The 22,687-nt window shown below is 41.9% G+C and overlaps 1 protein-coding gene across 1 annotated transcript in view; it reads right to left on the minus strand.

The window, feature by feature from the left end:
* Positions 1–21,986, minus strand: part of skia (v-ski avian sarcoma viral oncogene homolog a) — an 80,871-nt gene extending 58,885 nt beyond the window's left edge. The window contains exon 1 of the mRNA XM_061687484.1: positions 20,631–21,986. Within this exon, the coding sequence (XP_061543468.1) occupies positions 20,631–21,539 (909 nt within the window). The 5' untranslated portion in view covers positions 21,540–21,986. The remainder of the gene's footprint in view (positions 1–20,630) is intronic.
* Between the last annotated feature and the right edge of the window lie 701 nt (positions 21,987–22,687).

Below are 22,687 nucleotides of genomic sequence, written 5' to 3' on the forward strand. Positions count from 1 at the left end.
AGGGTCATTGTCTTTTTTGAAGGTGAACCTTTGGCCCAGTCTGAGGTTCTGAGCACTCTGGAGAAGGTTTAGGATATCCCTGTATTTGGCCGCATTCATCTTTTCTTCGATTGCAACCAGTCTCCCTATCCCAGCAGCTGAAAAACACCCCCACAGCATGATGCTGCCACCACCATGTTTCACTGTTCCGACTGCATTGGACAGGTGACGAGCAGTGCCTGGTTTTCTCCACACATGCCACTTAGAATTAAGGCCAACAATTTCTATTTTGGTCTCATCAGACCAGAGAATCTTATTTCTCACCATCTTGGAGTCCTTCAGGTGTTTTTTTTAGCAAACTCCATGCGGGCTTTCATGTTTCAGACTGCCATAAAGCCCCGACTGGTGAAGGGCTGCAGTGATGGTTGACTTTCTAGAACTTTCTCCCATCTTCCGACTGCAGCTCTGGAGCTCAGCCACAGTGATCTTTGGGGTTTTCTTTACATCTCTCACCAAGGCTCTTCTCCCCCAAATTTCTCAGTTTGGCTGGACGGCCAGCTCTAGGAAGGATTCTGATCATCCAAAACGTCTTCCATTTCAGAATTATGGAGGCCACTGTGCTCTTAGGAACCTTAAGTGCAGCAGACATTTTTTGTAACCTTGGCCAGATCTGTGCTTTGCCCCAATTCTGTCTCTGAGCTCTTCAGGCAGTTCCTTTGACCATGATTGTTATTTGCTCTGATATGCACTGTGAGCTGTAAGGTCTTATATAGACAGGTGTGTGGCTTTCCTAATCAAGTCCAATCAGTATAATCAAACACAGCTGGACTCCAATGAAGGTGTAAATCCATTTTAAGGATGATCAGAAGAACTGGACAGCACCCGAGTTAAATATATGAGTGTCACAGCAAAGGGCCTGAATACTTATGGCTGTGTGATATTTCAGTTTTTCTTTTTTAATAAATCAGCAAAAATTTCAACAATTAAGTTTTTTTCTGTCAATATGGGGTGCTGTGTGTACATTAATGAGAAAAATAATTAACTTAAATGATTTTAACAAATGGCTGCAATATAACAAAGAGTGAAAAATTTAAGGGCGTCCCTTCCGTACCCACTGTATATAGATACCTCACGATGTAGTTTCCACAAGAGACTGTTTAACTATTTGTTTAAATTCAAATGGAGTTAGTGCTTCAAACCAAGGAAGTTGTGGAAACAGTACTTCTCAAAGTGCAGTATCTTGAAGGCGGGGACCGCAGTCCGAGTCCAGGCCAAGTCAAGGTCTCGTACGGACCCGCGGTCAATTTCTGTTAAATAAAGATAAAATAGGATTTTTCTCACGTAGGCTGCTGTCACACTGTTTACACAGCCACAGTATATTCAATACTGCAGTATCCCTTGTTGTGTTCGTGTGACCATAACGAGCCAATCAAACAATTTTTTTACTGGAAGGGATTGATGACACAGCCAATTACTCCCTTTTACAATTTTTATCATGCAACGTGCATAGAAAAGCACAACAGTTTGTCCTACAATACTACACGTTTACAAATCATGCATCCTGTAGACAAAAACGTGGAGCTTCAAGAGCTGGATGAATTGGATAGTTTTGTTTATTGTCGTTTTATTTATAGACAGTAGCGCTCAAAAATATAATTTTGAGACAATTTGATGTCTAATGTAGAATTTTTTTTTTTTTTTTTAACTTTCCTCACTGCACTGTAGCAACAAGATAAATATTTTGTGATAATTGTACACGGTCCTATAAATTGCAGTTGGTGCAACCAGCAGCAGATACACTCACACACGTGTTGGCAAGAAAGGTGAAAAAAATATTTCCTAGTAAATACTGCAATACCATATATGCTTGATTGGCAGTGAATGGTGTGCCACAAAGGTGGCAAAAGGTGACACGTCTTTAGTGCTGCATAACTCAAATTTGGTACCCTTGGAGAATTTGTTTAGCTGCTAGGCTTACTCTCACCAGACTGTTTTCATATTATGAGACGCTCATATTTTTAAAAAAGAATCACTTTGCTGCAGTGAATGAATTACACTAAAGTTTGCTCTTAAATTTAAGCATGTTAAGGCTTAAGAGGTTTAGCTAGTTGAAGCTTTGCATTTATGTTTCATCCTATTTTTCTGTTTTTGTTTTTTTTTTAAACCCAGACAGGGTATGTTTACGCATTGCAGAAGTCTGAGAATATAATTCTTGGAATATGTGGAAAAACATCATTTATTTAATATTTTCTGCAATCGAATAAGATTAGCCGCAAAAAAGTGCTTGCTCACTAATTCATTGACCAGTAGATTTTAAAAGACAGCTTTTAGTTTGTAGAGTAAACTAGCTAATGCAGCTAATTCCTGAGCATCATCTGTTGCTGTGCATGTGCGTGTTGTGTGACTCATGTTAGCTGAGGTCCAGCCCACCAGCCAGCCCGCCAGGAAGCAGTCTTTCCCATTCTGATTTAGTCCAGGATGACTGCATTTGCTTAGCAACCACATTAGAGCTCCAATCACTGCAGCAGCATTTGGGATAATGCAGGGCCAGGGAGCTGTGTGCTGCGTGGAGGCGGTGCATTAGGCTCACAAGCATAAACACACTCACACTAGCCACTGGTCTCCCTCACTTAATGATTCAACTCTCTCCAAGCATGAAAGAAAGACTGCATTGCCTTAATGCTCCAGCTAGCCCACTTTGAGGGAGAGAGACTGTCTGGCACCTTGAAACACACTCTAAAGTCAATCCATGATCGCTTTTTCCCTCCCTCTCTCTATACCATGGTGGTGTCTGACTGTCTGCAGCATTACTCCCCCCACACCCCCTAATCAACCTAATCAGACTGAAATAGAAATGTCAGTGGTTGTTGCTGTTCTCTGTGGCACAAAAACCACAAAAAAATATTTTAAACGTGTCACAGAAAGACCTCAGTACTATTTATATAAGGAAGTCCTGAGTGTCAGGTTAGGAGTCTGAATGGGACTTTGTTCAACACACCCTGTAAACAGCCGGCAGTCAACAATAAGGTGGCCCATGCAATACGTGTGTGAAGCTGTAAAGCCACGAGTTCACGGTGGAAAACACCGGTTGTTTGATCAAGGGCAGAAAACAACATCAATGCAGCAGCCGACTGTGTTTCCACTATCACAGACGGCTGCTAAGGCCTCATGATGAGGCTCAAAGTTCATTAGCACCACTGTATGAAGACACACAAACATATTCTGAGTCAATAAAGCCCGGTCAGAGCTGTGTTAACATTGTAGATTGTGTCTGGCTGTCTCTTCATGACTGTCAGAGGTGCTTTTCGACATGGGTTTTTGTTATTTCAGCTAAAACACAATGCTTCTTGGTCAAGAGTGTAAACCTTGTTGGCACTATTGAATGATTGAACAATTCATCTGTGAACCTCCGATCACATTGTCATTGCAGAAACCCATCAATATACAACCAGGCTTTACACAATCTGGATTTTTGGGGCCAATCACCGATTAGCTTGTTTAAAAAAACGATCACCGATCCGATCACAAGATGGAGCAATGTGTCTATTTAAATGACTTTTTCATTTACTGTATATACTGTACTCTATACTGAGTATCTTCAAAAGTATTCTGTAGTCCAGTGATTCTCAACCAGTGTGCCGTGGCACATTAGTTGTGCCGTGAGCACTCTTCCGGTGTGCCGTGAGAAATTGTAAAATTGTACTTAATTGCTCCAAAAAATATTTATTTACAAGAAATAATGTATCTTTGTTCATTTATTTATGCCAGTGAGGCATAGTGACAGACAGAACCAATGAATGGTCTTCTATTAGATGGCAGGAAGTACATACAGTAATTAATGAATCCACTTTTTGTGACATTTTTGTTTGTTGATGTGCTGTGAGATTTTTCAATTGTAAAATATGTGCCTTGGCTCCATAAAGGTTGGTTCGTGCTAGGACTAGCTTGCTAGGCTACATGACGTTTTGTTCCCTGTCTGCGAGCCATACCGTATGAAAAGTATGTGAACATACCTCAAGCAATCCTTGAATTCAAGTCCTGTCCCGAGCAACGGTGGCCACCACTACGTTTTTTCCCGTTTTGTTTTTATCATACACGCGACGCGATCCATTGTTGTTGTAGTCGCCATGGTAACGAGTGTATCCAGTAGCCCAGTGATCGTAAAAGACGGGATGCGGTGGTATCTGAATACAAGATTTTATTGCAGTAGTCTGACATAGTGCAATCGTGAAAGACCAAATTTGTCTTGTAGTCTGATCCAGGCATTACGTGTTGTCTGTCTCAGACGTGTTGTTTGTACCACACCGCCGACATGTTTTTTTTAAAAATAACTTTATCGGGGGTCAGATATTTACAGTAGTACGTCAAAAGACACACGACAAGGCTAAAAATAAACTAGCTTTTGGATTCAAATATACTGTACACGATGGCGACGCGGAGTAAATGTCTTTTGCGGAGCCGATCAATGACGTTATTGATCGGATTATTATGACATTAAAGCCGATCATCATAAAATGCTAATTATTGGCCGATACCGATCAAGACAATCAGATCGGCGGTGTAAAGTCTATATACCACACATGGCAAAAATATTTACAATATAAAATGTTGGCTCTCATGTATTGCTGTACATTAGAAACACTAACAAGCAGGTTACCTTTTCCAATACCAACAACCAGGGCTTTCGTGGATATAAAATGTCTACATAGTGCTGTTAAAATGGCAGGTTTTGGAAAATGCGAGACTATGATGAATCACTTGATATTGTTTTACAACCATGCACAATTCAAATAAAATGTTTTTTTTTTTTTAAGTTTTGACAATGGATGTAAGTGAACTTTGATTGCAGATTGTTAAAATGATTATTTTTCTACATGGTGAGAGTGAGTATGTACAGTATTTTGGCCATGGTGGAATGCATGTTCAAAAGTACTTGCCCAGCCATCATGGCCTGGTAGAATAAGAAGAGGAATAAGGGAAGTTAACCAAGTGGGGCCTTTTCAGTTCAGACTGAAAACTTCCTTCCTATTTTCTTCTTGGGTTTCTTCATTGGGTTTTATTTGCAACCTATAATTCTGGCAGGTTCTCTCAGTGGAGCCTGGATGAATGCAGGTGGTCTCCACCTGCATTTTTAGAATTGTTTTTTGTTTGTTAGTTAGTTTGTTTGTTTTCACTGTGGTGTATATCTTTGTGATGGCAGAGCACAAAGAGGGCCATTGGTCAAAATCAAGTTGGCTGGCCAGCACACACTGGCACTTTCCATTCCGAAGCCGGACGTTTTGTTCAACTGTTGAATTCTGGGAGCTGAGAAAGTGCAAAAGAGACGTAAAGAAGGAGGGAGAGCTTTAACTCAGTAGTCAAACCACACACACCAATGTGAAGAGAGGGGGCCTTGAACCCAGAGAGAGGTCTGCTGTTTGTCCAAGTTTATTGGATGTAGCAAGCATTTTACATTGTTCACCTTGGCAGTTGACATCATTTCTGACTTACTTTTACTTTTTTTTTTTTGGACTGTCTTTAGTTCTATAGAACAGATAATAAGTTGATTAATTAGGTTTTGATGAGCAAAGTTGGAAAAGTAGTTGAAAGTAAGCTATTTCGGAAACTAAGCACTTTCGAATTGTCAAAAATCATCAACAGTCCAACTTTGTTCATTAAAACTTGTGCAACTAATTGTTACTAATTGTTTGTTAATGTCTCTAATTTATTGAAATGTAGTGAAATTGATTGATTGAACATTTAGTATTTTTTAATGTTCGTACATCATGTTCATACTGTGGGTATGAAGTTCATTTTATTAAAATCTTGCTAATCAGTTACTAAGATTTAAAAGTAATTAATATATTAAATAGTGGTAGAACAGTTATAAACTCGAGACATGTTAAAAGGCATTAAAAAATAGACTAAGAATAAATATTAAAAAGTGAGATTCATACTTACTTTCATACTTTCATAGATTCATACTTCAAACAGGCTGAAAGAATTGACAGTGGGTCGCCGGATTTGCACTTAATTTTCAATTTAATGGAATAGGTCAGGTGTCACAGGATGTATTTTCTCAGGTGTTTCTCTTGTATTTTGTGTATAGCTGTTGGAAATATTAATGACATTATGTACATAATTCAAATAATTTTTTTGAATGTTTCTTTGATTTGAAGGTTTTTCACCTGAGACCAGAGGCTGGGGCTAGAGGCTAGAGGCTAACGGCTTGTTGACATGTCCTAAAACTGCACACAAATAAAAGGAAGAAAAGGAAAGCTGCCCGGTCATTTTAAGCGAATTCCAGTGAAACCGCTGAGTTGACGATTCTATCCCTTTCAAGCGGGGATGTTGCATGGCAAAATGTAAGGAGCTTGACAGCCACTATGTTGTGGATTAAATACCATATGTTGTGGCTTTTGCATTTCCGTTGTGTGTTAATGTTGTTGTGTTGTGGCGTTTGCATTTGTTGTGGCGTACGCAATTATTGTGACCCGTCTCGGCAACCGTACAAAAAGGCCAGTAAATGCAACATGTCTCAAAAGCAGCAGAATATACTGTACAGTATGTCGATCAAATTGAGTTGAGTTAAAGCATCAGTCTGTCAAGGGACCAAATTGATGCCGTAAAGTTTATTGTCCTCCCTTCCATCTTTCTCCCACTCTGTCTTTCTCACAGCCAGCCTGGTTTCTCCTTCGTCAAATGGCTAATGGACACATTAGCTGCCTGCTTGTCCCTCTGCGGTGATTAGGTGGCTGTGAGGTCATCCCTTCACTTCAGGCTCCATCAACATCAAAGATCTATCATTTCATTACTGCCATGGGGAGGAGAGGGGGAAGGAGCAATGGATGAATCACCAGTTGATCCATAGAGTCATCCATTTATCCAAAACAAATGCTTGAAAAACTCATGTGAAATGAGTATTAAAAATGGGGGGGGGGGGAATTTGCTCATGAAACCAATCTGTGCTAACGGGTATTTTACATTGTTATTTGTATCGTTACACATACAATGAACTGTAGTGAAAATAATACAGGTATATATTTTTTTCTTATTCTGCTCACCTCAGAAAATTTGTTGACAGGATATCATGATGACATTGGGCTCCAATAGCAACAGTGATGCTTCCACACTGAGTACTTAAAGATGGTGGCTGACTGACACGTTACTATTCAGTTGATTGATTAGGACACTGACAGCTGACTCCACGTCATTGGAACATCTCTAATGAAAGAGTCTAATCCAGCTGTTGTTTTAAAGTGATTTCCACAAAGTGTGAATTCACAAAAAGTGTAGAAGTAAATGAAAGAGCGACTGCATTGTGTGTACTCAGTTGTGAGTGTGCTGGAGATTGTATTGATTTCTGCAGGAAGTTGAATCTGATGTTTCACAGTGCTTCCTGAGTGGATGGCTTTGCCACTGACTGTGAAAGCAGTGAGATGTGAGGGTTGGGGAGGCGGTGTGACACAGGGGAAGAAACCAGTTCATGAAAGGCTGAAAGACAAGGAGACAGCGAGACATAACACCTCCAGATTTGCCCTTGGGCCAAGACTAAACACCACCTCCCATCTCAGTTTCCTCCCAGAATACCAACCTCCCTGCATGGAAAATGAAGCAAATTTACTGCTCTCTTGCTTAGGCCTTGATGGTGTCTTTTCATCTGGGCCAGCCAAATGTGAATGAATGTTTGCTGAAATGTAATTATATCACCTGTAAAGGCAGCCAGTAGTTAATATAATGTGAAGAATTATCAGCCTCAGCTGTAGTATGTTGTAATGCCGGAGTTGAGTTTAAAGGCCTCTTTATACTCCCACGGTCGCGCGGTCGACAACGCCCGCATGGCAAAAATTGTTGCTGCGCATCTCTCGTGATTGGTTCGTTTTAGTCACGTGCTGTGATGATGTAATCAGAGTTCCTCCCGGTTACACATAGCACCTACGCCGCCGCCTTCTCGATCGATTTTGCAGCATAACTAAACGTTTCATCTGGTCATCTAGGTCCATTTGTTCTGTTCTCTGGAAAGGAAAGGAAACGTGACTACCGGAAATGGCCACAAAATGCAGAGGAAACTCCACCCCGTGGCGTCCTAGCCAATACCAGCCGTAGCGACACCCCCGACTTGGAGGGAGAACTGCAGCACACTTTCAAAACAGCGCGCATGGGTTGCGCTCGGGCATAAAGGCAAACTGCGTGCGGGATAGCCGTAGTGGCGTCAGAGCGAGTATAAAGAAGCCTTAAGGCTTGATTGTCTTGATTTTAATAGGATACTGTTCTCGGTTACATATGTTCACTTTCTGACAGAAGTGCAATTACCTGTATTGTCTTTACACACTGGGTTAAGACATCCAGTTAGAGGGGATTCATATTTCAAGAATTGTATTATAAACTTATTTCCCTTCAGCTGTTTTGTCTGGGAATGCAATTCCCTCATGTCATAGAAACAAGTCTAAATTATGATATATCACATTTCCTATTTGTAGAAGGAGAGTCATTGTGAACGTGTTAAAAGTGGTAAGTGGTAACTTATGTGTAGAGCCCATGTGCGCAGTCGCACAAACACACGTCAAATTAACTTAATCCTCTGCAGAGACATGCAGACAACCGGCAGCATCCTGCCATGACTGGAGAGAAGGAATTGGGGGATGGGGGAAGGAGGAAGGGAAGGGGTGCAGCAATGGTGTGGCAAGGTTCAGTTGCAGCCCTGACCTTTGCATGTGTGCACACGCGTGTGTCTGTGTGCATGTGTGTGTGTGTGTGTTCAAAGATAATTAAACAAGGCAGACAGATGAGCCCTTTGAGAAGACTATAGAGGTCACATGGGATAAGTCAGCTTGCCTCACCTTCCCCCCTCACACACACGCACACACATACACACTGACAGCAGACGTACAGTATATAAATGGCAGTCCGCTTTATATAAACAGATGTCCGACTACTCAAGACGGCCTTGGCAGAGTTTCTTTGAAGGAAGATGCTGAGAATAACTTCTTTGTGCTCACAGTGGGTTGAAGGCACTTGGTGGTTACACAGTCCACACATTACCTTGTCCTAGACATCTATAATTACATTAATTATACAGCACGGCCGTGAAAAAGTCTATTGTCTGTCCTGTAGCGTACTAGCCTACTGAGTATAATGGAAGCAGTAAGTGCATGAATTTCATGGATGGACGATACAGTACCTGAGAGGTCCGCCAATAGAGAAACTTGTGTGTCTGATACTTGTGTAAGCTTTGCAATAAAAAAAATGTGACTGATGAAGAAGGGCAAGAGAGGATTTAACAGAAATTAATTGGCTTAAGTTGGTGGGTGCACAAGTCTGCAACAGGTGGAGGCTTCTGGAACCCAAGAAGGAAGTTATAGATGCTAAAGGGAAGGATCCCCTTTCCGCATGTTATTTTATTTAAAATCTGCATAGATGCTTCATTGTTCGGTGTGGCTGGGACATACGTATTAATTCAGGAGCTGGGTGACTTTGAAAGGAGGAATTCTCAGGCAGTTTGCAGGAAAGATGTTAACCCCATTATAACCCATTGTTTCCAGCACTTCATTCCCGAGGAGAGAAATCCAATCACTTCCTAGACAAGAAGTCCCAAAAATGCACACAAACATTCATTTGAACGTTTTTAAAAGCTACAGCTACATTGTGACTAGAGTTTTCTTTTTGTTTTTTGTTTTCTTTTCTGTCCAGGCAGCGTCAATGAAAGGCGTCTAGTTCTGTTCTCTCAGTCTAAATGTTTCTGCAGTCAAAGCAGTATGACCACAAGACTGGACCTGTAATCTCACCCCCATAGAGTTTTCAATGACATAGTAACTTTACTTAAGATCTACAGAAGGGTTGACAAGTGAATCATTATTTTTATGACTATATTTATGACAAAGAAAGGTTATAATGGCTTTGTCAATGTTCAGGACAATGTTTTAATGGATCATTAAGGCAGTTACTGATAAATCCTGTTTAAGATTAACCCACTTGGCCTTGTCGTAACTAAAACCATCTTGACAGTAACTGTGGGTCTGTTAAATAAATGCTCCGGCTTGGGGTCTTCTGAAAAGAGAGGACCAGCTGTAGTGTCAACAATAAGATTGAATGCATAAACTAGACGATAAACCCTTAAACTGGGACCCATTATAAAACAGAGACCATATTAAATGCTTTAACATCTAAAACTGATGGAAAAAGTATCGTGCATGAGCCTATGACTCAGGTGCTTTGCGAGCCTGATCACCCAGTGTTGGGGGGGGGGGGGGGGGTCATCACCTCTATCTGTCTCACAGTCATAGATCCACAGCTGATACCGAACACAAAAGTGGTGAAAATAACCAGTCAGTGTGCAGATACCTCACTGAGCTCCTGTCAGCTGCCCACTCTACATGGCTGAGTCAAAGCCAGTGTGAACCCGCCTTCCTTCTTCATCCTTTTAATCTTATGGCACAACATAGGATCTTTCTCATCAAGCATTTTCTCAGTGCTTTCCAAATGCTCATTTTGCGAGATGACCTGTTTTTTCTTCAAAAATCATTGTTAGTATCTGTGGTTAAATGAAAATAGGAATTTTCAACTTCAATGTGTCAAAGAAATCCAGTGCTGATAAAAACTTCTTAAAACGTTAACAATGTCTTCTCTGTCACACAAAATATTTCTTCCACCATGGGTTCCAAAACTAAACCTGCGTGATAAAGTATAAGTGATGAAGAGTATTTAAGTGACTGTTTGCTACCAACAGCCCATCCACTTGTCTTGGGGGATTTTGCAAAGCTGTAAGGTTAACTTGGCAGCTTTGTCCTTTAAGGAATCAACTCAGTTAAAATTAACTTGAAAATCTGCTAGTATCTACTTCCCATTTCCAAAATTAGACTCAATTATGGAGTTTCCCTTTAGATAAAACTGCACATCCATGGAATGTTGTCCAAAAAGTCTGATCTCGACCACTGGATTGTGACTAAGGGAGACTGTTCCAGGCAGATGTTGTGCTACACAATGACAGTAGTGTGTGTGCATCTGTGTGTGTGTCCGTGAGTGCGTGTCTATGTGTGGGGGTGGGGGTCGGGGGGGGGGGGGGGGTGCACCCATATGTGTATGTGTGTGGTTAGGGGTGGGAGACAGGCAGATGGGGATGGAAATGAGTAGGCAGTGAGCTCATGCTAATCTCCTCCTACAGCTCCTACAGCTGATCCAGGCGGCAAACAAACACACACACACAGCCAATAATACACTAGACCTGACTGATGTGCAATCACGCACTCAATGAGGCACGGAATGCTTTAGCCATTTAGCTGTTCCCTAGTGGTGCATAGATGTTTTTGTTCAGTAAGTATATATATATATATATATATATATATATACTTACTGAACAAAAACAAAGGTCTCATTGCCCAGGTGTGAGTCAAGGAACATCTCATGATGAGTAAGACCAGAGAGCTGTCTCAAGACCATCGCAAAGTAATTGTTGCAAAACATAACAATGGCATTGGTTAAAGGCGCATATCTAAGCTTGGGGCCATAATGCGTAAGTGGAAAGCCAATCATACCACCATAAATTTGCCTCGATCAGGTGCTCTTTGCAAGATTTCTGACAGAGGAGTGCAATAGCCAAGGACCACCTGTGGAGAGCTTCAAAAAGACCTGGAATTACTGCTGAAAAAAAACCCATGTCAAAGCTCGTTTAAAGTTTGGTGAACAACATTTGGACAAGCCAGTTAAATACTGGGAGAAAATAGTCTGGTCACATGAGAGCAAAATTTAACTGTTTGGATGCCATAATATGCACGCCACGTTTGGAGGAGAAATGGCACTGCACATCACCCTAAAAACACCATACCAACAGTGAAGTTCGGAGGTGGGAACATGATGCTCTGGGGCCGCTTTTTAGCAAATGGTACTGGTAAACTTAACATTATTGAACGAAGGATGAATGGGCAAATGTACTGAAACATTCTTGACAAAGATCTGATGCCATCTACGAGGATGATGAAAATGAAACGAGGGTGGACATTTCAGCAGGAGAATGAGCCAAAACATAGTGCCAAGGAAACTCTCCATTGGATTCAAATAAAATAATAATAAAGCTTCTAGAATGGGCCAGCCAATCACCTGACTTGAGTACAATCAAAAATCTATGAAAGAACTGAAACCCAAGGTAAAAGCAGCCGGCAGAACCTACAAGATTTGAAGACTGCTTATGTGAAGGAATGGGCCAAAATCACACCAGAGCAAGGCATGCAACTAGTTTCTCCATACAGGAGGTGTCTTGAAAGTGTCATTGCAAACAAAGGCTTTTGTACAAAGTATTAAATAAATACTAGTTGGCGTGTTCAATACTTTTCCCCTGTGTCATTTAACATTATTACACCCAACTTAATTTCTGATCTTATTTGTTCTACTTTCTTTGTATGTATGGATTACTTGTGTTGTTCCCAACATCTGGTGAAATAGGATCTTTGGAAATATATCAAAGGAGAAAAATTGTGACGTGTTAAATACTTAATCAGGAGACAATAGGAAGATTGTTACTTGCCTAAACTAAGCATATCCGATGTGATGCCTTTCAAGCATCAATACAGCACCGTCAGTAACAGTCTCAGCACTTCATGGTCACACAAAAGAACTTGTTCTTAAAATAATTTGGAAGGGGTAAGACTGTCAGCTAGAAAACAGACTTTTTTTGTTTAAAGGCTTGGAAATTATGGAAAAAGATACAACATGGAAAAATACTTTTCAGAAAGGTATGTTTGCAGCTTCTCTGCCATGTTTGTTGAGAATGCTGTTGCTGGCTTTGCTGTTGTTTTGCAGTGCGTTGCTGGGAGCTTTTTCCCTTGAAAACCTGCACCCATGCTCAAGAATAGCCCGAAAAATACATGTTGATAGCTTCTGCTCAGCTAAGCACCACCCTTTTTCTGAACCAAATGAAATGCTTCTTGAAGGTAACATCATGTCTGACTCAGTCGAGAACAAAGGTTTGTCAATGAATGTTTAATTTTAGTCCAGATTAATTATCATATATTAGCTCTTTGGTTTGGACTTTTTTTTTAAAATCAAACTAAAGTGAGCAACAACTTGATTTGCTCTAATCATAAACCCAAACAAGTTTTTGTCACGCCAGTCTTGTGGACTCTGCCTGCGACGGAGCAATCTTGAATTTATGCCCTTTCATGGTGATGTACATAAAGATTTAACTACCAAGCATGATGCTGTATATTTTCACTGGTCAATCATTGTATTATCCTCAATAATCCTTGTCCTTTATGATCTCCATTGAATACATTCGGACATTGTCCACATTTCATGATAGAAAATGGCTTTACCATGTTGAATAGTTCAACAGAAAGATATCTTGTATTGAGTAGTTGCCACTATAGACAGGCTTATGCACCATGTGTGTCAATGAATATTTCAACGACCAGCTCATTAAATAAACAAGCTGGATTGCAACGCCTACGGTAACCTACCATCAATATTGAATGCTCACAAAAAATTGACAGTTGTTCACAAGCCAACAGACAGTCCAGTCATCAAATTGCACCATCTGATTTAGAGAGCTTCCTTTTCACGCAACACCTGGAGGAGGTCACTGAGTTCTTCCTTCCGTGCTGCTTTTACAATAATCCCAATGAGACATGCTTAAGGTCCTTAGAAGATTTAAGAATAGACACTGTGAGCTGAATGTGCTAGTTAGCAGAGGGCTATGAATATTCTGCCAGGGATTTCACCAAGGAAATACTTTTATTTCCATGCACGCTTTTCTCCTGAAACGCATGTGCGCTGAACTTTGCATGTAGCACATTCCACGACAGCTCGTAGCATGCATGGTTGCCTATAACACTGCCTTCATGCAATACTTTATGGCAAACGATTTATCCTCCGTGTTGTTTAAGAAGATGTGTGAATAGGTAGGAGAAAGCTTGGTATCCCGAGTGGGTGGCTTGTTTCAGTGCTCTATGCCTTGTTTGCCAATTGGCCAAAAAATGGACTGAAACTCGTGAGTTGTTAAGATACGATAAGATAAGACAACCTTTATTCGTCCCACAATGGGGAAATTTGCAATTTGATAAGTGCAGTCTGTTTGGGCTCTTTGTAAAGTACACTTCAAATGTAGTGTGGATTTTTCAAGCGTATTGTTGATGGAGGGAGAAGCCAGCAGGCTGGAATGGTGTATTAAATAAAGCTGTGCACTTGGGCTGCAACTAACGATTATTTTAATAGTCGATGAATCTGTCAATAATTTTTGTCAATTAATTTATGAATTGGATTTAAAAAATATATTTTTAATTCCCATCCTTTTATTCAAAAAACAGGACATTGCAGAAAATGTAAAAAACATAAATTGATTATGATTCAGTTACTAGTTTGGTCCGTAACATGTCCATCCATCCATTTTCTTCCGCTTCCGAGGTCAGGTCATGGGGGCAGCAGCTTAAGCAGGGAAGCCGAAACTTCCCTCTTCCCAGTCACTTCGTCCAGGTCTTGCGCGGGAGGGGGGTCGGGTTTGTGAATGCTCTTGCGTAACATGTCAACATCACAAATGTTGATTGATGTTTTCCCAAGTCAAAGCAGATTTTTGCAAATGTCTGATTTTGATTAAATACAAAGATCAGTCTGCTTTCATGGAGGACTCCAGAAATCGGAGAACATTTATATTGTTGAGAGGCTTTGACAATTCATCAGAATCCTGTGTTAAACAGATTTATAGTGAAATATCACCATAAAAGAAGTATTCTAGCATTGCACTATTTTGCTTGTTAACACTTAAAAAAAAGGTTAAAACTGTTTGGAGGTGGATTTACAAAGATATTTTCTACAATACAGACTACATAACTTAAAATCTGTTCCAGGAAGCTATTGCAAATTATGTCAAAGTATCTGTGGTATTTACCATTGCACTTGTTCGAACTAGAATACAAACGCACTCAAGTCTGAAATCCCCCAAAAACACAATAATGTAAATGTTTTAATGTTGAAACTGGTTTGATGAAATAGAAACACTTTTGTTCACATGTACTAAATAAGCATTACAATTAAGAGCTAAGCAAAGTTGGGCCTTCTGTACGTCTATAAGTGAGAAATGGAAATGAGCTATTTACATAATTGTACAGGTTTTTTTATTCAGTTTCTGCAGGAAAATAATGAATATGCTTGTTATAAAAATGCACATGTATGTAAATGAATGAGAAAATCTGTGAAGTCCTAAATTTAACTTCTAAATACCATTGTTTGAACTGGCTGTCATTTGCTTCGCATTTTGGTTTCTTGCAATTATTATGGCTCAGTAATTGAAAATGTGTTTTCATTTTAGGAAACAATGTCTTTTCAGAATGTGGTCCATTCATTGTATAATCCTACTGACGTTATTTGCTAAATAACAAATGTACTTTGTTTCAGACCAACCAATGAACTCCTGCAAGAGGACTTTCCCAGTTGCTGTTGCTCCATTGAAATTAGGTTCGAGGGGAGCCGAAGTCTTCAATCGTGTTTGTCATAAATACATATAAATGTCAATGTAGCATTTTATCTTTGTATCCCAACCCTTGAGGACTGACAGTCCTCCATTAGCCTCGTCAGCCTCGTCAAGCATGCAACTCATTTCTAAGAGCTAATTTAATTAGAAATGTCCTCATTTTCAAACCATAGAGGGAAAACATCAAAATGTTACTTTTTCTCTGGAAAATTAAATGAAGGAAAAGAAAATAAGGGAACAAACCCACACAACTGCTATTTCAGGATGTGCAGCAGACGTTTGCAACTGTCACATTTGCTGATCTGCAACTAAAGAAGGATGGAAATATTCCCTCTGCAGCCACTGAAATGCACAGCCACCAGCTGTTGTTCTGTCCACTGTGTGGACATGGTTGGCTGTCAGCAGGCTTAGCCAACACTCTGCCTTGCATATGAAATAGGACATGGACTACTATCCCCTCTGGGAGTTCACTTCCTCTGAGCCCCCAGCAGCACCACTGCGCCACCTCGTCCCTGAAACAAGTGGTCCCTTTACATAGAGGCCAAATATCCAGAGGATCAATAAAGGATTCTAAGAGCCTTCACGGTGGGACTCAAAGGGACCCAGTATTAACAAAGAGAATACCAGATAAATATGACTATATACATGTCTGGGTACAGACTTTAAAACCAAATTGAGAATTGTATGTATGTCAAGACATAATAATTCCATAGTGCACAAATTCTGTTTTTAAACTAAATTAAGGTCTTAACCCTGTAGGGATGTGTTAGAGCACATCAATGTATACAAGGAGGCAAAACACAACATAATTACTTCACCTTTGTTGTTCACAATGACGACAGACAGTTACAACATTTTCTTTTTCAAAGCCCAGCGACAGAGTTGTTGATGGATGTGACATACAGGTATAAGCATGAAATCAGACAAGCTTATTCAAATTTCTTACCCAAAGATGTTATTCTTTTAATCTAGTGGGAGATCTGAGATGTAACATAGTTGTGGCTGCCTGTCTAACACCACTCAATCAGAATGCGAATGGTAGTCCAAAACATTCAGTTTCTTTTGTGTCCAAAGAATCGCTGATGGATATGGCACGTAACAAAAACCATTTTGGGAGCTACAGCATCCACCCACTTACACAACTGTCCCTATTTACGTTTTTATTTCAGTATCCACTCTAAAGCTTAATTTCCAACGAGCAGTACAGTTCCTTTTTAGTTACGGGATGCATTTTAATCCATTTTTTATTAATAACGGTCCCAAAATATCCAGCTTGAACCATACCACCTTTCAGTAACTTTCTAGTCTGCCGGTAGAATAGAATAGAATAGAGTAGAATCACCGTTTATTGTCATGAACATGCATGCACATGAAATTTGTTCTCTGCATTTAACCCGTCACAGTGAACACATACACGTTAGTGGAACACACTGGAGTCGGGGGCAGCTGAAGCGCCCGGGGAGCATTTCGGGGTATCAGTGTCTTGCTCAAGGACACCACAGCCGTGAGTCCGGGGGATCTTGGCGGATGGTCCTTAACCATTGGGCCACGGCTGTGGCATAGCAGTGGTATGTTTGTGGGGGGCGGAGACAGACAGACCACTGTCCGCTTATTGTGCAACAGAGAATTTACCGTCTTCTTCATTGTTACAGTGAATACTAATACAGTGGATTATGACAGAAGGAGAATTTAAAGCCATGTTTTTGATTTACAGGGACTGTCCACACATTGCTTGAAGTATGTCGGGTTAATACGCTAGATGCGGAACGTCATGTGACCAACGCAGAACAGGGAATAGCTAACTTCCTGTGTGTGCTTTGCTAATGATCATAACTAGGATTGATTATATTAATGTTTGAAGCCGAACTTGAAGTTGGACCCTCCACATCCTGGTCACCACCTCTTCCAGCTTCTTCCCTCAGGTAGGCGCTATCAATCAATACAAACTAAAACAAGCAGACATTCCAACAGCTTCTTCCCTCTTTCCATTAACTTCTTAAACAGTTAACTTACAATTCCATTGTAACACGCTGCCAATTTTGTCTTTAGATTGTCGTCACATCTCTGTCGGGCCAATTATACATTACTTGTGCACTCACTGTAGTAGTCTTGCCACCCTGCACTACTTGCATATCTGTTGTTGACCAATACTGGCCTCTCATGTGCTTGAGAAGTATCTGCACCATTTGCACAATTGACATTGTCCCAGATTATCATACTACTCGTCACTTTAAACTGCATAAATTCCTTGAAGTCTGCGTCAGCTGCACAATGGTCACTGCACCGGAATATTGTTCTATTCGTCATTTAAAACTGCTATAATTGCTAGAGGACTGAGCATCATTTTTTCACAATTGTCCAAAAAACAAAAATAATAATAATGTCCCGGCATTACCACATTACTGGTAACCTTTTATTGCTCAGTGACGGTGTTTGTTATGTTTTTTTTGTCTCAAAAGTATTCTCTGTCAATTGACTGTCTGTTGTCGTACTAGAGCGGCTACCGGAGACAAATTCATTGTATGTTTTTGACATACCTGGCAAATAAAGATGATTCTGGAAAAAAAATACACGTCATTTATTTCTGCAAATATGGTATCCGGCATGTAAACATGCACAAACCCCAAACAGCATAAAGTCATCTTTAATGGCTCTGTGGTGACATCGTGTGTTTAAAAAAAAAAAATACATTGTAGATGATTAAAGTTCCTTCCCTAGTCACCCGAGCGGAAAAGCTTGTACCAGATTTGCCAAATATGTTAGTAGTTTGCACTTATATCGGATTAAACGCAACTTGTTTTCTGGTATGATGTCACACTATTTACATAGCTGATGCAGCTATCACTATACCGCCTACACATCCCAGTGTGGACAACAAGCCTGATCTGATTTTGGTTGATTCCAACCGTACCGATGCGAACTAAACTGCACCGCAACCATTGTACGCCTCACAAGGACCAGATCTGAATGGAGTCAGCACCCTAGTCATGGTTACCTGCTACATGTTTTTATTGATGGGGGTGTGCCAGAACAAGTACCAGGAGAAAACCTACACAGGGAAAACAGAGGAAAATGAAAAAATTCCACACAGAAACACCCCAAGCTATGATTCAAACCATGGTTAACCACTGGTCTCCCATGCAATCAGAAACAACTTATGAGCACTCCATTTCAAGAAATACTATAATGTAAGCAACATATTAAATCAGTCCTGGCCATATGATCCCAAAGTGGACAGAAAGAGATAACGGGTGTTTCCCACATGTGAACCAGCAAACCAGAGAGAACTCTAGTCAAGTACTGGTGACTCGGAAGAGGGTTTCACTCGTTTTAACCTCATTAGTGCTGATTTTTACAATTGTCTCAGCAGCTGTTATCCTGACAAAAATAATCTATATTTCTTATTGCGAACACAAATATAACTTTCAATAAGTAAAGACATGCTGCAAAAAGTACAATTTTCTCATAGTCAGACTTCTGCACGTGTGCGTCTCGGAAGGAAGCTCTTTGAGGAGTGTCTGCAAGGGGGGAGTGTGGCAATCTCATTTCCTGTGTCTGTCTGCATGCGAGACTGCTGCTAACACTGCTGCAACAGACTCATTAATATTCACAGAGGCTGTATAGTTCCGCTGCTGACAGCACACAGATGACAGTGTTTCTTGTGAGCTAAAAAGGCATAAGGCACCATAGTCTGGCACTTTTTTACTCACGTGCTCCAAGAACATTTTCAAAGTGCCTCCTCTTTTCTTAAATGTGCTGACAAAGGGGAACTCTTTTGCCGTAAGTTTAGCAATTTTCCTCAACTCCTACCCAGCATGTATTCCCTCATTAGCGTTTCTTGAAACAAGAGTATTTGGGGGTGGGGGTGGGGGGGGGATAAAGGAGTCAGATTAAAAAGCAAATGAGCCTTTGGCATAACACTTGAGTGCCCTGCGGGCTCTTCTGTAAAAATTGAAGAGGCCCTCAAAAGTGGAGTCCTTGAGGTGTGCCCACTCTAGCTTGAATGAACGTGTGTGCCAAGAGGGGGTATTCACCATGCATGGCAGAACTTTGGCACTCTCCAGGACATCAAGGGTCTCTCCGAGTTCTCTTTCTTTGATATGTTCGTCTGAGAGAATCTTCTGTGCTGAACAGGAGATGAGACGCTTGCAAACACTTTGCTTTCTAGGTTTGTTCAAACCAAGCATTGCGTCCCACGATTCCACTCAATCAAACTGGAGTACAAAGTAGGTAAAGGAGGGGGAGGATCAGTGTGTGTGTGTCCGAGGTGGGTTACTGGCCTGGGGTAGGTGAATGTTTGGGGGAGGGGTGGGCCCGATGTTTGCTGAATGCTCCTCTTTGTTGGGATCATATTATGTTTCCACCACAATACTTCTAAACTCTGCTTCATCAACCCCATTCATGTGTAACAGTTCATGCAAATGGCATCACTAGTCTTTTTTCCTTGGGCTGGGGTGGGGGTAGGATTCTTTTATCAATCTCCCACACAAACTTCTCTCTTTCTCTTCCCTGCAAACTCCTACCGGCACATCAATTCTCTCATTAAAATGCATTCATACAGGTTTCCATGTCTGCCGGTCTGCTCATACATGACATTTCTCATCCTCACTACCTAACTAGTTGGAAGAATCTCATCAGATTGGAAGAACAGAAAAAAATATACAAGACCAAAATATCAATTTATGTCAACTATACACAGAGAAGAGGAAGAAAAATGTGTTGTCACTAAAACATGGTTTCTTTTACTTCACCTCAAATAAATATTGCTGCACAGTCCCCGTGAGGCATTTGTTGGTAAATGGAATTGTATTTAAAGTAAGGCCCCATAAAACTGAGCCTGAGAGGTGTTTCCCCTGCAAATAATGGCTTTATTGCCACCAGAGGTGTTTTAGTGTCATTACTGTATAGGGCCTAATTAGTGATAACATGCCAATGATGACCAAACACTCATTAAAAAAACACACACACACCACTTCTCCCCGCGGGTTAGTAAGAGTGCACTTCCCATTTGTCCTAATAATATTCATGAGATTGTTGGGTGGAGAACATACCACCCATCCATCCATCCATACCCTATCATATATCCTTGTTGCTAAAACGCACATTGACGTTGAAGAAGATGCAAATTGCTGCACTTGAAGTCACTTGAAGAGCCTTTTAAAGAACCATGATCTGAAATAAATGAGCTCGTGCAATTAAAAGGCTCACGCCAACTCACCCTGGACGATGCTTTCCTCTTGTACTTGTTAGCGAAATCGAACTTCTCCTTGATTTCGTCCAGGAGCTGCTCCAGGCGGCTCTTCTCCTCCTTGCCCGTGTAATCCTGGCCGAGGAGGACGTAGGCTCTCCAGTTGGCCGAGTCAAAGCCCCAGTGGCAAGTCCGGTTCTCCTGCGCCTTGTGGCTGTGCACCACGAACTTGTGCGTGGGGTACATGAGTCTGCAGTCCATGCACTGGATGCAGGCTGCGTTGGGGCTGGTGTACAACTCGGGCACGAACAAGCCTTTGCACTTGCCGAAGCACTCGTGGTAGATTTTGAAGCTCCTGTCGGTGAGCTCCAGCTGCAGCGCCCCTCCGCTGCTCGCCTCCTTCTTGCAGCGAGGAGGATAAGCGCCCCCGTAGATGAGCGCGTTGCACAGCCGCTCGGCGTCCGTCTTGGTGATGAGGCCGCAGGAGGGCGCCGAGAAGGGCAGGATCCCCATGACTTTGAGGATCTCCAGCTGGTCGGCGGTGCACCGGGAGCAGTAGATGTGCAGCTCGTCGCACACCGAGTTGATCTGCTGCAGGCTGAAGTCCCGCAGCACCGTGTTGAGGATCTGGGGGAGACACAGCCGCTTCTCCCCTCCGACCACGAAGCACGAGATGGTCTCGCCTTCCAGGACTGTCTCGCACCTCTCCGTGGAACGGTCCGACGGGATGAAGAGGGGCCCGGGCATCACTGGCGGCGGGAGATGCTGCAGGACCGGCTCGGGCTCCTTCCCGTCCTTCTTGAAGAGAAGCTCATGTTGCCAGCGGGCGGAGAAGGCGGCCGGCCCGCCTAGAGAGCTCATAGAGCTGAGGTGAAACTGCTTGAGAGTTTGTTGCAGTCCCGGATGAGGCTGGAAGCTCTGCCGACTCACAGTCTCCATGTTTCCCCCGCAACTTTACCAGCGAACAGCGAGCGGGGACCACGAGCGTCTTGTCGCGCCTGAAACGGATAAATCCACCGCGTCCGAGAATTGGCCAAAACTTCGAAGCACTTCATCAAACATTTAGTTTGAAGAAGAAGAAGAAAAAAAAAACACTCCCTGTGGTTCACGCTTGTATGTCCGTGACGAGTGAGTGAACACCGGTCAGAAGCTCCCTGAAGCGGCTCTCGGACTGTCCATGTCGGATAGAAGGGGAGGGGGGCTGGCTTTCCAAAGTCCACAAAGACCACAGTACAAAAACAAAGTTCCTTGCGAACAACTGCGAAGGATAGAGGGCGAAAGCAAATGAAGGTCGGATGTAAGAAAGTCGGTAGTGGTCGGATTGAAATCCTGGTTCAGCAGTTCTTTCCGCTCTCGAGGACCGCTCCGTCGGCCCCCGCAGTTCACTGTGACTGTATGGAGATGAGTTCTCTCTCTCTCTCTCTCTCTCTCTCTCTCTCTCTCTCTCTCTCTCTCTCTTCTCTCTCTCTCTCTCTCTCTCTCTCCCCCACCAGTCTGCGTCTGGCGGTCACGCGCACGCGCACGCGCTCCCCTCCCCTCCCCTCCCCTTTGTGTGTCTGGCTCAGTCATTGGATCCCAGCCAGGAATGTGAGTGACTCTGCAGGCACGGCTGTTCCAGGGACAAGCCTCCACCCCCCTCGCTGCTGACCTGCACAAAGGCAGAGAGGAAACTAGCTGTCGGAGAAATAATTGAAATGAAAGTGTTGATGTCAACAATTGGGAGGAAATCTTAACCACCTGTCATGATCTCTTTTTGTTGACTTGGTTTTGATTAGATTTAGTTTGTCTCATTCCTGTGTCAGTCACATGTTCGTGTCTTGTCTGCTCGTTTGGATTTCGTCTCCACCTGTTCTCGTCAGCCCTCTACCGTGTGTCAACCAATTAGCTCCCTCCAGCTACTCGTGTCTTGAGGTGTGCCTCGTTGTCCCGTCAATTTGCTTGTATTTATTTTCCTGGTTTCTTTCAGTCTTTGTCAGATCATTGTTGTCACATGTAATGTTTCCTCAGTCCTGTCATGCCACTTTTTCCTTGTTGTTTTGTTGTGGTGAGTGTTTTGCTTTTCCCATGTTTTAATTCTCAAGTATGTC

Source organism: Phycodurus eques, chromosome 1 (assembly GCF_024500275.1).
Source record: "Phycodurus eques isolate BA_2022a chromosome 1, UOR_Pequ_1.1, whole genome shotgun sequence".
NCBI classification, from domain to species: domain Eukaryota; kingdom Metazoa; phylum Chordata; class Actinopteri; order Syngnathiformes; family Syngnathidae; genus Phycodurus; species Phycodurus eques.